This window comes from Embiotoca jacksoni, unplaced genomic scaffold, assembly GCF_022577435.1.
Source record: "Embiotoca jacksoni isolate LCO1_2020_lvr unplaced genomic scaffold, fEmbJac1.0.p SCAF_33, whole genome shotgun sequence".
NCBI classification, from domain to species: domain Eukaryota; kingdom Metazoa; phylum Chordata; class Actinopteri; family Embiotocidae; genus Embiotoca; species Embiotoca jacksoni.
This window is the reverse complement of record NW_027185385.1, coordinates 2,500,902-2,516,550: the sequence shown is the minus strand read 5'-3', so window position 1 is coordinate 2,516,550 and position 15,649 is coordinate 2,500,902. Positions and strand designations below refer to the sequence as shown.

At 39.6% G+C, this 15,649-nt stretch overlaps 1 protein-coding gene across 2 annotated transcripts in view; it reads right to left on the bottom strand.

Moving 5' to 3' along the window:
* The window catches only part of LOC138207648 (protein turtle homolog B-like), a 162,076-nt gene that overhangs the window by 63,450 nt on the left and 82,977 nt on the right, over positions 1-15,649 (bottom strand). For both annotated transcript variants that reach the window (XM_069165027.1, XM_069165028.1), the window contains exon 5: positions 13,924-14,041. In XM_069165027.1, the coding sequence (XP_069021128.1) occupies positions 13,924-14,041 (118 nt within the window). The remainder of the gene's footprint in view (positions 1-13,923; positions 14,042-15,649) is intronic.

Sequence of the window (15,649 nt, the reverse complement as noted above, 5' to 3'; positions counted from 1 at the left end):
CTTCAGTCGGAGATCGAGCATCAATTCCCTGAGTTCAGGAGAGTTCAGGACGACTCAGCTGTGTTCATCTGGGCAGTGAACTTTAAATCACATGACCTGGAAGGCTGTTTGATCGAGTCTGCGACTGCTGCGAAGACACACATCTACTGTAAACTGTGTTCACTTTCAATTTCTGGAAAAAAAAAAAAAAAAAAAGTGCACTTTTGTGTGCACGATGCTGCACATTAATGATTAATTTGCTAAATATGTCTTGATCTTGTGTTATGACAGAAGGATTGCTTTAGTGAGAGGCTGACATCTTGTTGAGAGCTGGAGGCTGCTGACTCTTATTTCTATTTGGCCTTGATTATTATAAATTCTTCTTCTTGAAGTGTGTCAACATAATTGTTAAGTTTAATCTTGTCTAAATATTTCTGATGTAAAATGGTTTGTGGTCCCTGAACTAATTTCCGATGGTCTCATCCCACGCAGCTGCTGCATCACACACTATTTAAAGTGTAGTGTTGTGTTAATAAAAAAATGTACTTTAATATTAGCCATGCTAGCAGCGTGACTCGAGGGGGGGGTCGTGTCAGCAGGTCTACGTCAGTCTGTTGGTCTCCCACAGCGGTCCAGACAGAAATATCTCAACAGTGTATCATGACTGATGCTCCTCCATGTGCACCAGTCCTGTTCTTCCTCAGGGTAGGGAAGGTGTTCCAGCGCCACACAGGCTATTAAAAGAGAAAGCTTTCTCCGAGAAAAACATCCATGCACTGCATGTGATAAAAAATGTGTGTCAATGTTTCCTGCTAGCTCGTATAAAAGATACTTATTTAAAGCATTATGTGCAGATTACTTAATATGTATGACATATGGTCAGCGGTGGGTTAGAGGAGTAAAATAGAGTCGAGTCAAAGTTCTTCCAGCTGACAAAAGTTAGCTGTACAACACCCCGATGATTAGCCTGATTCATTCTGATGAGCCTATTAGGATCATAGTGTCAGTGAGTGGATGCAGGCAAAGAATAAGACAGGAAATAATATTAATACAAATACAAATTTTAAGAATGAACATTAAAAAAAATGTAATAATAATAACATATTCCTGCCAAGCACATGCTGCCGGTTCAACGCTAAACACCGTTCATTCCTACGAGTTTCATCGTCAACTATCAGGTCGGCCCAAAAAAACAACTGGATTTCTGGCGAGGGAAAAAAGAACAACTTAACTACGTAATGTTAAGTCAGTGAATTACTTCGACTTGTGTTGTGTTCCAGATGTTGTACTCGTGTTCCAGATGTTGTACTCGTGTTCCAGATGTTGTACTTGTGTTCCAGATGTTGTACTCGTGTTCCAGATGTTGTACTTGTGTTCCAGATGTTGTACTCGTGTTCCAGATGTTGTACTAGTGTTCCAGATGTTGTACTCGTGTTCCAGATGTTGTACTAGTGTTGCATATGTTGTACCAGTGTTCCAAATGTTGTACTCCTGTTCCAGATGTTGTACTTGTGTTGCAGATGTTGTACTAGTGTTCCAGATGTTGTACTAGTGTTGCAGATGTTGTACTAGTGTTCCAGATGTTGCACTAGTGTTCCAGATGTTGTACTAGTGTTCCAGATGTTGTACTAGTGTTTCAGATGTTGTACTGGTGTTTCAGATGTTGTACTAGTGTTCCAGATGTTGTACTAGTGTTTTAGATGTTGTACTTGTGTTCCAGATGTTGTACTAGTGTTCCAGATGTTGTACTAGTGTTCCAGATGTTGTACCAGTGTTCCATATGTTGTACTAGTGTTTTAGATGTTGTACTTGTGTTCCAGATGTTGTACTAGTGTTCCAGATGTTGTACTAGTGTTCCAGATGTTGTACTAGTGTTTCAGTTGTTGTACTAGTGTTCCAGATGTTGTACTAGTGTTCCATATGTTGTACTAGTGTTCCAGATGTTGTACTTGTGTTTCAGATGTTGTACTTGTGTTCCAGATGTTGTACTAGTGTTGCAGATGTTGTACTAGTGTTCCAGATGTTGTACTAGTGTTCCAGATGTTGTACTAGTGTTTCAGATGTTGTACTGGTGTTTCAGATGTTGTACTAGTGTTCCAGATGTTGTACTAGTGTTTTAGATGTTGTACTTGTGTTCCAGATGTTGTACTAGTGTTCCAGATGTTGTACTAGTGTTCCAGATGTTGTACTAGTGTTTCAGTTGTTGTACTAGTGTTCCAGATGTTGTACTAGTGTTCCATATGTTGTACTAGTGTTCCAGATGTTGTACTTGTGTTTCAGATGTTGTACTTGTGTTTCAGATGTTGTACTAGTGTTTCAGATGTTGTACTAGTGTTTCAGTTGTTGTACTAGTGTTCCAGATGTTGTACTAGTGTTCCATATGTTGTACTAGTGTTTCAGATGTTGTACTAGTGTTTCAGATGTTGTACTAGTGTTGCAGATGTTGTACTAGTGTTCCAGATGTTGTACTTGTGTTTCAGATGTTGTACTAGTGTTCCAGATGTTGTACTTGTGTTCCAGATGTTCTACTGGTGTTTTAGATGTTGTGCTTGTGTTCCAGATGTTGTACTAGTGTTCCAGATGTTGTGCTTGTGTTCCAGATGTTGTACTAGTGTTCCAGATGTTGTACTTGTGTTCCAGATGTTCTACTGGTGTTTTAGATGTTGTACTTGTGTTCCAGATGTTCTACTTGTGTTCCAGATGTTGTACTACTGTTCCAGATGTTGTACTCGTGTTCCAGATGTTGTACTTGTGTTCCAGATGTTGTACTCGTGTTCCAGATGTTGTACTTGTGTTCCAGATGTTGTACTAGTGTTCCATATGTTGTACTAGTGTTCCAGATGTTGTACTCGTGTTTCAGATGTTGTACTTGTGTTTCAGATGTTGTACTAGTGTTCCAGATGTTGTACTGGTGTTTCAGTTGTTGTACTAGTGTTCCAGATGTTGTACTAGTGTTCCATATGTTGTACTAGTGTTCCAGATGTTGTACTTGTGTTTCAGATGTTGTACTAGTGTTCCATATGTTGTACTAGTGTTCCAGATGTTGTACTTGTGTTCCAGATGTTGTACTCGTGTTCCAGATGTTGTACTCGTGTTCCAGATGTTGTACTCGTGTTCCAGATGTTGTACCAGTGTTCCAAATGTTGTACTCCTGTTCCAGATGTTGTACTTGTGTTCCAGATGTTGTACTAGTGTTGCAGATGTTGTACTAGTGTTCCAGATGTTGTACTAGTGTTGCAGATGTTGTACTAGTGTTCCAGATGTTGCACTAGTGTTCCAGATGTTGTACTAGTGTTTCAGATGTTGTACTGGTGTTTCAGATGTTGTATTAGTGTTCCAGATGTTGTACTAGTGTTTTAGATGTTGTACTTGTGTTCCAGATGTTGTACTAGTGTTCCAGATGTTGTACTAGTGTTCCAGATGTTGTACCAGTGTTCCATATGTTGTACTAGTGTTTTAGATGTTGTACTTGTGTTCCAGATGTTGTACTAGTGTTCCAGATGTTGTACTAGTGTTCCAGATGTTGTACTAGTGTTTCAGTTGTTGTACTAGTGTTCCAGATGTTGTACTAGTGTTCCATATGTTGTACTAGTGTTCCAGATGTTGTACTTGTGTTTCAGATGTTGTACTTGTGTTCCAGATGTTGTACTAGTGTTGCAGATGTTGTACTAGTGTTCCAGATGTTGTACTAGTGTTCCAGATGTTGTACTAGTGTTTCAGATGTTGTACTGGTGTTTCAGATGTTGTACTAGTGTTCCAGATGTTGTACTAGTGTTTTAGATGTTGTACTTGTGTTCCAGATGTTGTACTAGTGTTCCAGATGTTGTACTAGTGTTCCAGATGTTGTACTAGTGTTTCAGTTGTTGTACTAGTGTTCCAGATGTTGTACTAGTGTTCCATATGTTGTACTAGTGTTCCAGATGTTGTACTAGTGTTTCAGATGTTGTACTTGTGTTTCAGATGTTGTACTACTGTTTCAGATGTTGTACTACTGTTTCAGATGTTGTACTAGTGTTTCAGTTGTTGTACTAGTGTTCCAGATGTTGTACTAGTGTTCCATATGTTGTACTAGTGTTCCAGATGTTGTACTTGTGTTTCAGATGTTGTACTAGTGTTGCAGATGTTGTACTAGTGTTCCAGATGTTGTACTTGTGTTTCAGATGTTGTACTTGTGTTCCAGATGTTGTACTAGTGTTGCAGATGTTGTACTAGTGTTCCAGATGTTGTACTAGTGTTCCAGATGTTGTACTAGTGTTTCAGATGTTGTACTGGTGTTTCAGATGTTGTACTAGTGTTCCAGATGTTGTACTAGTGTTTTAGATGTTGTACTTGTGTTCCAGATGTTGTACTAGTGTTCCAGATGTTGTACTAGTGTTCCAGATGTTGTACTAGTGTTTCAGTTGTTGTACTAGTGTTCCAGATGTTGTACTAGTGTTCCATATGTTGTACTAGTGTTCCAGATGTTGTACTAGTGTTTCAGATGTTGTACTTGTGTTTCAGATGTTGTACTACTGTTTCAGATGTTGTACTACTGTTTCAGATGTTGTACTAGTGTTTCAGTTGTTGTACTAGTGTTCCAGATGTTGTACTAGTGTTCCATATGTTGTACTAGTGTTCCAGATGTTGTACTTGTGTTTCAGATGTTGTACTAGTGTTGCAGATGTTGTACTAGTGTTTTAGATGTTGTACTTGTGTTCCAGATGTTGTACTAGTGTTCCAGATGTTGTACTAGTGTTCCAGATGTTGTACTAGTGTTTCAGTTGTTGTACTAGTGTTCCAGATGTTGTACTAGTGTTCCATATGTTGTACTAGTGTTCCAGATGTTGTACTAGTGTTTCAGATGTTGTACTTGTGTTTCAGATGTTGTACTACTGTTTCAGATGTTGTACTACTGTTTCAGATGTTGTACTAGTGTTTCAGTTGTTGTACTAGTGTTCCAGATGTTGTACTAGTGTTCCATATGTTGTACTAGTGTTCCAGATGTTGTACTTGTGTTTCAGATGTTGTACTAGTGTTGCAGATGTTGTACTAGTGTTCCAGATGTTGTACTTGTGTTTCAGATGTTGTACTTGTGTTCCAGATGTTGTACTAGTGTTGCAGATGTTGTACTAGTGTTCCAGATGTTGTACTAGTGTTCCAGATGTTGTACTAGTGTTTCAGATGTTGTACTGGTGTTTCAGATGTTGTACTAGTGTTCCAGATGTTGTACTAGTGTTTTAGATGTTGTACTTGTGTTCCAGATGTTGTACTAGTGTTCCAGATGTTGTACTAGTGTTCCAGATGTTGTACTAGTGTTTCAGTTGTTGTACTAGTGTTCCATATGTTGTACTAGTGTTCCAGATGTTGTACTAGTGTTCCAGATGTTGTACTAGTGTTTCAGATGTTGTACTTGTGTTTCAGATGTTGTACTACTGTTTCAGATGTTGTACTACTGTTTCAGATGTTGTACTAGTGTTTCAGTTGTTGTACTAGTGTTCCAGATGTTGTACTAGTGTTCCAGATGTTGTACTTGTGTTTCAGATGTTGTACTAGTGTTCCAGATGTTGTACTTGTGTTCCAGATGTTGTACTAGTGTTCCAGATGTTGTACTAGTGTTCCAGATGTTGTACTAGTGTTTCAGTTGTTGTACTAGTGTTCCATATGTTGTACTAGTGTTCCAGATGTTGTACTAGTGTTCCAGATGTTGTACTAGTGTTTCAGATGTTGTACTTGTGTTTCAGATGTTGTACTACTGTTTCAGATGTTGTACTACTGTTTCAGATGTTGTACTAGTGTTTCAGTTGTTGTACTAGTGTTCCAGATGTTGTACTAGTGTTCCATATGTTGTACTAGTGTTCCAGATGTTGTACTTGTGTTTCAGATGTTGTACTAGTGTTGCAGATGTTGTACTAGTGTTCCAGATGTTGTACTTGTGTTTCAGATGTTGTACTAGTGTTCCAGATGTTGTACTTGTGTTCCAGATGTTCTACTGGTGTTTTAGATGTTGTACTTGTGTTCCAGATGTTCTACTTGTGTTCCAGATGTTGTACTACTGTTCCAGATGTTGTACTCGTGTTCCAGATGTTGTACTTGTGTTCCAGATGTTGTACTTGTGTACCAGATGTTGTACTAGTGTTCCATATGTTGTACTAGTGTTTTAGATGTTGTACTTGTGTTCCAGATGTTGTACTAGTGTTCCAGATGTTGTACTAGTGTTCCAGATGTTGTACTAGTGTTTCAGTTGTTGTACTAGTGTTCCAGATGTTGTACTAGTGTTCCATATGTTGTACTAGTGTTCCAGATGTTGTACTTGTGTTTCAGATGTTGTACTTGTGTTCCAGATGTTGTACTAGTGTTGCAGATGTTGTACTAGTGTTCCAGATGTTGTACTAGTGTTCCAGATGTTGTACTGGTGTTTCAGATGTTGTACTGGTGTTTCAGATGTTGTACTAGTGTTCCAGATGTTGTACTAGTGTTTTAGATGTTGTACTTGTGTTCCAGATGTTGTACTAGTGTTCCAGATGTTGTACTAGTGTTCCAGATGTTGTACTAGTGTTTCAGTTGTTGTACTAGTGTTCCAGATGTTGTACTAGTGTTCCATATGTTGTACTAGTGTTCCAGATGTTGTACTTGTGTTTCAGATGTTGTACTTGTGTTTCAGATGTTGTACTAGTGTTTCAGTTGTTGTACTAGTGTTCCAGATGTTGTACTAGTGTTCCATATGTTGTACTAGTGTTTCAGATGTTGTACTAGTGTTTCAGATGTTGTACTAGTGTTGCAGATGTTGTACTAGTGTTCCAGATGTTGTACTTGTGTTTCAGATGTTGTACTAGTGTTCCAGATGTTGTACTTGTGTTCCAGATGTTCTACTGGTGTTTTAGATGTTGTGCTTGTGTTCCAGATGTTGTACTAGTGTTCCAGATGTTGTACTTGTGTTCCAGATGTTCTACTGGTGTTTTAGATGTTGTACTTGTGTTCCAGATGTTCTACTTGTGTTCCAGATGTTGTACTACTGTTCCAGATGTTGTACTCGTGTTCCAGATGTTGTACGTGTGTTCCAGATGTTGTACTCGTGTTCCAGATGTTGTACTTGTGTTCCAGATGTTGTACTAGTGTTCCATATGTTGTACTAGTGTTCCAGATGTTGTACTCGTGTTTCAGATGTTGTACTTGTGTTTCAGATGTTGTACTAGTGTTCCAGATGTTGTACTGGTGTTTCAGTTGTTGTACTAGTGTTCCAGATGTTGTACTAGTGTTCCATATGTTGTACTAGTGTTCCAGATGTTGTACTTGTGTTTCAGATGTTGTACTAGTGTTCCATATGTTGTACTAGTGTTCCAGATGTTGTACTTGTGTTCCAGATGTTGTACTCGTGTTCCAGATGTTGTACTCGTGTTCCAGATGTTGTACTCGTGTTCCAGATGTTGTACCAGTGTTCCAAATGTTGTACTCCTGTTCCAGATGTTGTACTTGTGTTCCAGATGTTGTACTAGTGTTGCAGATGTTGTACTAGTGTTCCAGATGTTGTACTAGTGTTGCAGATGTTGTACTAGTGTTCCAGATGTTGCACTAGTGTTCCAGATGTTGTACTAGTGTTTCAGATGTTGTACTGGTGTTTCAGATGTTGTATTAGTGTTCCAGATGTTGTACTAGTGTTTTAGATGTTGTACTTGTGTTCCAGATGTTGTACTAGTGTTCCAGATGTTGTACTAGTGTTCCAGATGTTGTACCAGTGTTCCATATGTTGTACTAGTGTTTTAGATGTTGTACTTGTGTTCCAGATGTTGTACTAGTGTTCCAGATGTTGTACTAGTGTTCCAGATGTTGTACTAGTGTTTCAGTTGTTGTACTAGTGTTCCAGATGTTGTACTAGTGTTCCATATGTTGTACTAGTGTTCCAGATGTTGTACTTGTGTTTCAGATGTTGTACTTGTGTTCCAGATGTTGTACTAGTGTTGCAGATGTTGTACTAGTGTTCCAGATGTTGTACTAGTGTTCCAGATGTTGTACTAGTGTTTCAGATGTTGTACTGGTGTTTCAGATGTTGTACTAGTGTTCCAGATGTTGTACTAGTGTTTTAGATGTTGTACTTGTGTTCCAGATGTTGTACTAGTGTTCCAGATGTTGTACTAGTGTTCCAGATGTTGTACTAGTGTTTCAGTTGTTGTACTAGTGTTCCAGATGTTGTACTAGTGTTCCATATGTTGTACTAGTGTTCCAGATGTTGTACTAGTGTTTCAGATGTTGTACTTGTGTTTCAGATGTTGTACTACTGTTTCAGATGTTGTACTACTGTTTCAGATGTTGTACTAGTGTTTCAGTTGTTGTACTAGTGTTCCAGATGTTGTACTAGTGTTCCATATGTTGTACTAGTGTTCCAGATGTTGTACTTGTGTTTCAGATGTTGTACTAGTGTTGCAGATGTTGTACTAGTGTTCCAGATGTTGTACTTGTGTTTCAGATGTTGTACTTGTGTTCCAGATGTTGTACTAGTGTTGCAGATGTTGTACTAGTGTTCCAGATGTTGTACTAGTGTTCCAGATGTTGTACTAGTGTTCCAGATGTTGTACTAGTGTTTTAGATGTTGTACTTGTGTTCCAGATGTTGTACTAGTGTTCCAGATGTTGTACTAGTGTTCCAGATGTTGTACTAGTGTTTCAGTTGTTGTACTAGTGTTCCAGATGTTGTACTAGTGTTCCATATGTTGTACTAGTGTTCCAGATGTTGTACTAGTGTTTCAGATGTTGTACTTGTGTTTCAGATGTTGTACTACTGTTTCAGATGTTGTACTACTGTTTCAGATGTTGTACTAGTGTTTCAGTTGTTGTACTAGTGTTCCAGATGTTGTACTAGTGTTCCATATGTTGTACTAGTGTTCCAGATGTTGTACTTGTGTTTCAGATGTTGTACTAGTGTTGCAGATGTTGTACTAGTGTTTTAGATGTTGTACTTGTGTTCCAGATGTTGTACTAGTGTTCCAGATGTTGTACTAGTGTTCCAGATGTTGTACTAGTGTTTCAGTTGTTGTACTAGTGTTCCAGATGTTGTACTAGTGTTCCATATGTTGTACTAGTGTTCCAGATGTTGTACTAGTGTTTCAGATGTTGTACTTGTGTTTCAGATGTTGTACTACTGTTTCAGATGTTGTACTACTGTTTCAGATGTTGTACTAGTGTTTCAGTTGTTGTACTAGTGTTCCAGATGTTGTACTAGTGTTCCATATGTTGTACTAGTGTTCCAGATGTTGTACTTGTGTTTCAGATGTTGTACTAGTGTTGCAGATGTTGTACTAGTGTTCCAGATGTTGTACTTGTGTTTCAGATGTTGTACTTGTGTTCCAGATGTTGTACTAGTGTTGCAGATGTTGTACTAGTGTTCCAGATGTTGTACTAGTGTTCCAGATGTTGTACTAGTGTTTCAGATGTTGTACTGGTGTTTCAGATGTTGTACTAGTGTTCCAGATGTTGTACTAGTGTTTTAGATGTTGTACTTGTGTTCCAGATGTTGTACTAGTGTTCCAGATGTTGTACTAGTGTTCCAGATGTTGTACTAGTGTTTCAGTTGTTGTACTAGTGTTCCAGATGTTGTACTAGTGTTCCATATGTTGTACTAGTGTTCCAGATGTTGTACTAGTGTTTCAGATGTTGTACTTGTGTTTCAGATGTTGTACTACTGTTTCAGATGTTGTACTACTGTTTCAGATGTTGTACTAGTGTTTCAGTTGTTGTACTAGTGTTCCAGATGTTGTACTAGTGTTGCAGATGTTGTACTAGTGTTCCAGATGTTGTACTTGTGTTTCAGATGTTGTACTTGTGTTCCAGATGTTGTACTAGTGTTGCAGATGTTGTACTAGTGTTCCAGATGTTGTACTAGTGTTCCAGATGTTGTACTAGTGTTTCAGATGTTGTACTGGTGTTTCAGATGTTGTACTAGTGTTCCAGATGTTGTACTAGTGTTTTAGATGTTGTACTTGTGTTCCAGATGTTGTACTAGTGTTCCAGATGTTGTACTAGTGTTCCAGATGTTGTACTAGTGTTTCAGTTGTTGTACTAGTGTTCCAGATGTTGTACTAGTGTTCCATATGTTGTACTAGTGTTCCAGATGTTGTACTAGTGTTTCAGATGTTGTACTTGTGTTTCAGATGTTGTACTACTGTTTCAGATGTTGTACTACTGTTTCAGATGTTGTACTAGTGTTTCAGTTGTTGTACTAGTGTTCCAGATGTTGTACTAGTGTTCCATATGTTGTACTAGTGTTCCAGATGTTGTACTTGTGTTTCAGATGTTGTACTAGTGTTGCAGATGTTGTACTAGTGTTCCAGATGTTGTACTTGTGTTTCAGATGTTGTACTAGTGTTCCAGATGTTGTACTTGTGTTCCAGATGTTCTACTGGTGTTTTAGATGTTGTACTTGTGTTCCAGATGTTCTACTTGTGTTCCAGATGTTGTACTACTGTTCCAGATGTTGTACTCGTGTTCCAGATGTTGTACTTGTGTTCCAGATGTTGTACTTGTGTACCAGATGTTGTACTAGTGTTCCATATGTTGTACTAGTGTTCCAGATGTTGTACTTGTGTTTCAGATGTTGTACTTGTGTTTCAGATGTTGTACTAGTGTTTCAGATGTTGTACTAGTGTTTCAGTTGTTGTACTAGTGTTCCAGATGTTGTACTACTGTTCCAGATGTTGTACTCGTGTTCCAGATGTTGTACTTGTGTTCCAGATGTTGTACTCGTGTTCCAGATGTTGTACTACTGTTCCAGATGTTGTACTCGTGTTCCAGATGTTGTACTTGTGTTCCAGATGTTGTACTCGTGTTCCAGATGTTGTACTTGTGTACCAGATGTTGTACTAGTGTTCCATATGTTGTACTAGTGTTCCAGATGTTGTACTTGTGTTTCAGATGTTGTACTTGTGTTTCAGATGTTGTACTAGTGTTTCAGATGTTGTACTAGTGTTTCAGTTGTTGTACTAGTGTTCCAGATGTTGTACTAGTGTTCCATATGTTGTACTAGTGTTCCAGATGTTGTACTTGTGTTTCAGATGTTGTACTAGTGTTCCATATGTTGTACTAGTGTTCCAGATGTTGTACTTGTGTTCCAGATGTTGTACTTGTGTTCCAGATGTTGTGCTAGTGTTGCAGATGTTGTACTAGTGTTCCAGATGTTGTACTTGTGTTTCAGATGTTGTACTAGTGTTCCAGATGTTGTACTTGTGTTCCAGATGTTCTACTGGTGTTTTAGATGTTGTACTTGTGTTCCAGATGTTCTACTTGTGTTCCAGATGTTGTACTAGTGTTCCAGATGTTGTACTTGTGTTCCAGATGTTCTACTGGTGTTTTAGATGTTGTACTTGTGTTCCAGATGTTGTACTTGTGTTCCAGATGTTCTACTGGTGTTTTAGATGTTGTACTTGTGTTCCAGATGTTGTACTTGTGTACTAACGCTCTACTCTGAGTATATCAGTGTGTTCTCTCTGTCAGTACAGAAACATCAGAACACTACAAGTTCCAGGATGAATCACTCAGAACGCTCCAAACAAGAAGAAGTGTGAAACTCTGAACACTTTCCACCCTAAACAGTCGCCATCTTGGCTCCGTAGAGGAAGGGGCGGGGCCACCAATGTAAAGGATTTTCAAATTAAAACCGTGTGAGGAAGCTGCAGCTGTTCCTGAACACAACATGTTTGTTCTCCACTGCTGCTGGACAGAAGAATCAGTGTGTTCATTGAATGTTAAACAGAAGACACAAAAACACACTGAATTCTGGGTAAAATGATTAAAGCTGCAGATGTTCTGGAGGGTGATGTGTTCACATGATGAGGTCATTTCCTGTCAGTGCAGAACAGCAGTGTAGATTTGAAACAACACGACTCTGTCTACACAGTAAGAGTCCTGACATGGAAGAACATATTTGTTCATGTACTGAGGGAAGTCTGTCATCTGTGACACATCATTGGTGTTACTACGTAATGCAGAGTTGCATATATCAGAGCTTTCAGATATATTTTGCTTTCTCATTACAATTTTCTAACTTTCCATTTCTGTGTCTACACATATTAAAGCAGAAAGTGTTCCTGGTTGGTTAACTTGGTGTCTATCGTTACAGATGAATACACATTATAATCTGTGACCTGCTGGTGTACAGTGTGTTGTAGCTTGTTGTGTACTTCATTGATTTGTTTAAAGCAATACTTCTACAGGTTATTAGTGAACCTAGAAATCAGCTCCATCATTCCTGATTATAAAACCAAATGTTTTCTATGTTCTCTCCATACCGCTCTCCCACACCACTCGGTCTCACAACTACCATCCGCTCTCCTGACCTGCTGCTCTTTCAGCAGCACTTGCAGCAGTTCGATTATTCTGCACACAGATATATAAACTGAAATGAATACAAACTCACAGAAAGAAAAACAGGCTGCATAATGTGATTCTAGCTGTATCTTTTAAACTTATTTTCTTTCACAGGAAAAACTCCCTCGAGAGAATAGAAATATCGGCACTGATATCATGTTTTGCATTTTGTATATAATAGTTGGAGTGCTGTGTATTTGTGTTGTGACTCTACACCTCTGACAGAAGAGCATTATTCTCCAGCAAAGCCCCTGACGGCTGCTCATTAAAGTGTCTGCTGAATTTCAAAGGGGTGAGGAGAGTTGATATGATTGGTCATTACGGAGGCCCGTCCAAACTCCACCTGCTGATTCTGCATTCACCCCACACACTCACAGCAATGTATTCATTGGGCTTCATCTATCAAGAGCAGACTGCAATGCATCATGGGATGAGGGTATTTTTTAGCAAACGTAGTATACATGCTATAGCTTTCTGTGTGATGTCATCATTTACTGTGCATATGGGAATAAAACAAACACATCATGACTACGAGATCACGTGTCATAAACTGCACAAACAAGTGATGCATGGAAAGTGTTTAATATCCTAAGAAGGGAACTCAGAGAGTATCTGGGTGGAGCAGGGGGTTTTAATAAGGAGGTGGAAAGTCAAAGAAGATGGTGCTGAGATTTATCAGGCTCTTTGATCACTGAGATTCACTTTGACATGAGCTTAGTTTCAGTGAGGGAGTACGCTGAGAGTTTGGGATGGAAAGTGCATCCTGTTATGACACTACAGTCAACTGAGATTCTGCATGAGCAGAATTCGGTAGATTTTGATGGGAAACAGCAAGAATTTCATAGATATCAAAGTCAGTAGTTAATGCTGTGTTTATTATTTGCTTTATAACTGCTAATATCTATTGTCTTTCACTGTAGTTAAATGTATGATGTCCTTAAGGTAGACCTGACAGATGTCTGTCAATGTAAGCTGCAGTTAAAAAGTTTGGGACATGAGTCAACAAGAGCTGTGTACATATTCACCAATAAAAACAGTGTCAGTATCAAAAATAAAATCATAAAATGAAAGAAAGAAAAAATCCAAACAACAACAAAAATCGCATATTTATTCATGGGCATAACACTGTTCCACTAAAATATTTATTTACCTGTCAAAGTACTGCTCATAAGTATTATATATTCAAGATCAATGCCACTGATTGCTTCATTATAATTGATGACCTAGAAACGGTTGAGAATCTGACATATGTCTTTTTCATTGTAAATGGCAGAACCTTTTGTGTTTTTAAATGTTTCTAAATCCTCAAACTTTTTGATTTTCTTCCAGATTTATATGAAAATGTGACATATTTTCAAATTGGACTCCGACTTTTGGACCCCGTTGTTTAAAAGAAACGATTCCCCAGAAAAAAAGTATTTACACATCAATTAGTAAGGGTTTGTTTCATGCTGTCTGAGGATGAAAACAAGTAGGATGATGTATATTATTTAAAAAAAACTGTGCTGCAAACAATCTATCAATTTGTCTTCCTGTTTATTGAATCACTTCCTTATCGAAGGCAGTTTGTGCAACAAAAAAAGCATAAAAATGTCCTAATAATGGAACTTACCTTGTACTAGCAGCCGTGTGGTGTGGATGACCTCTCCCTGGGGGCTGAAGGCTCGACACGTGTAGGCGCCACGATCCTCCCGAGTGATGGAAAGCACCGTCAGACTCCCATCAGACACCTGGACACACACACAACTGTTTAAAGTGTTGAAAGACTTTTGGAAACTGAGCATTAGTCTTTTGACAAACACACAGTAAACACACACACACAAACACGTAAACACATACACAGCTCAGCTTTCTTTGAAAACTGTACGTCTGCCCTTAAATACATTGTTGTTTGCACAGTCTTCCTGTGCTCCAGTTTAGCCCCGCCTCCTCGCACTCAGACTGCTTCCATGCGCTTGCAAATATTCTGCATTCAGATCTCAGCTTGGATTTTTGTGAAATGACCCGAAATGACCCTTTAAACCTGTCATGTCTCCTGTGATGATATGTTCGGGCCTGCTCGTCCTGCCTGTGATACCCTTATTGTTGGCGACTCCATAGTGTTCCATGTATCTGAGGGGATGTGAGACCCGGTGCCTCTCGGGTGCTACAGTGGCAGATATAAGCTGCATGACACCTCGCATGCTGCCAGATCTTCCGCACATTAAATCTCTTGTGATACACGTCAGAGCCAATGACATCAGAGCAGAAAAGTCTGAACTGTTAAAAACTCTTTGGGACTCTTAGGAATCCTGGTAAGAACTTTATTGTCTCTGGTCAATTAGCCTTCTCTGCCAAATCTGGGGACATGAAGTTTAGCCGTCTCGGTCGAATGCACCTGTGGCTAAAAGGGAACTGCACATACTGGAAAATTCCTTAAAGCCATCGTTTGTATTTGTTTTATGATAGACAAGCACTTTTTAAATGGGATGGTGTTCACTTCAATATTTTTGGGTCCAAGTTGCGCTCAGCTAATATGCTGCAAACATTACAATCTGTGCTATGGGAGCCAGCCATCCATGTACACTGCTCCAAAAAATAAAGGGACCACTTAAACACCTCAATGTAACTCCAATCAATCCCACTTCTGTGAAATCCAGCTGTCCAGTTTGGATCAACACTGATTGAGGATCAGTTTCACCTGCTGTTGTACAAATGGAACAAACAGGTGGAAATGAGGCAATTATCAAGACAACCCTATAAAGGAACGGTTCTGCAGGTGGTGACCACAGACCGTTTCTCTGTCCTCGTCCTTTCTGGATGATCGTTGGTCCCTTTTGCATTTTGCCAGTGTCCTCACCACTAGAGGGAGCATGAGGTGTCTCCAACCCACAGAAGTTGTTCAGGTAGTGCAGCTCATCCAGGATGGCACATCAATGCACGCTGTGGCAAGAAGGTTTGCTGTGTCTGTCAGCACATTGTCAAGAGGACGGAGGACATACCGGGAGACGGGCCGGTCCACCAGGAGACGTGGAGGGGGCCGTAGGAGGACAACAACCCGGCAGCGGGACCGCTATCTGCTCCTTTGTGCAAGGAGGAGCAGGAGGAGCGCTGCCAGAGCCCTACAAAATGACCTCCAGCAGGCCACTAATGTGCATGTTTCTGCTCAAACTGTCAGAAACAGACTCCATGAGGGCGGTACGAGGACCCGACGTCCACAAGTGGGGTCTGTGCTCACAGCCCGACACCGTGCGGGGCGACCGGACTTTACCGGAGAACACCGAGATCGGCAGCTTCTCCGTCGGCGTCCTGCGATCTTCACGGATGAGAGCAGGTTCACACTGAACACATGTGACAGA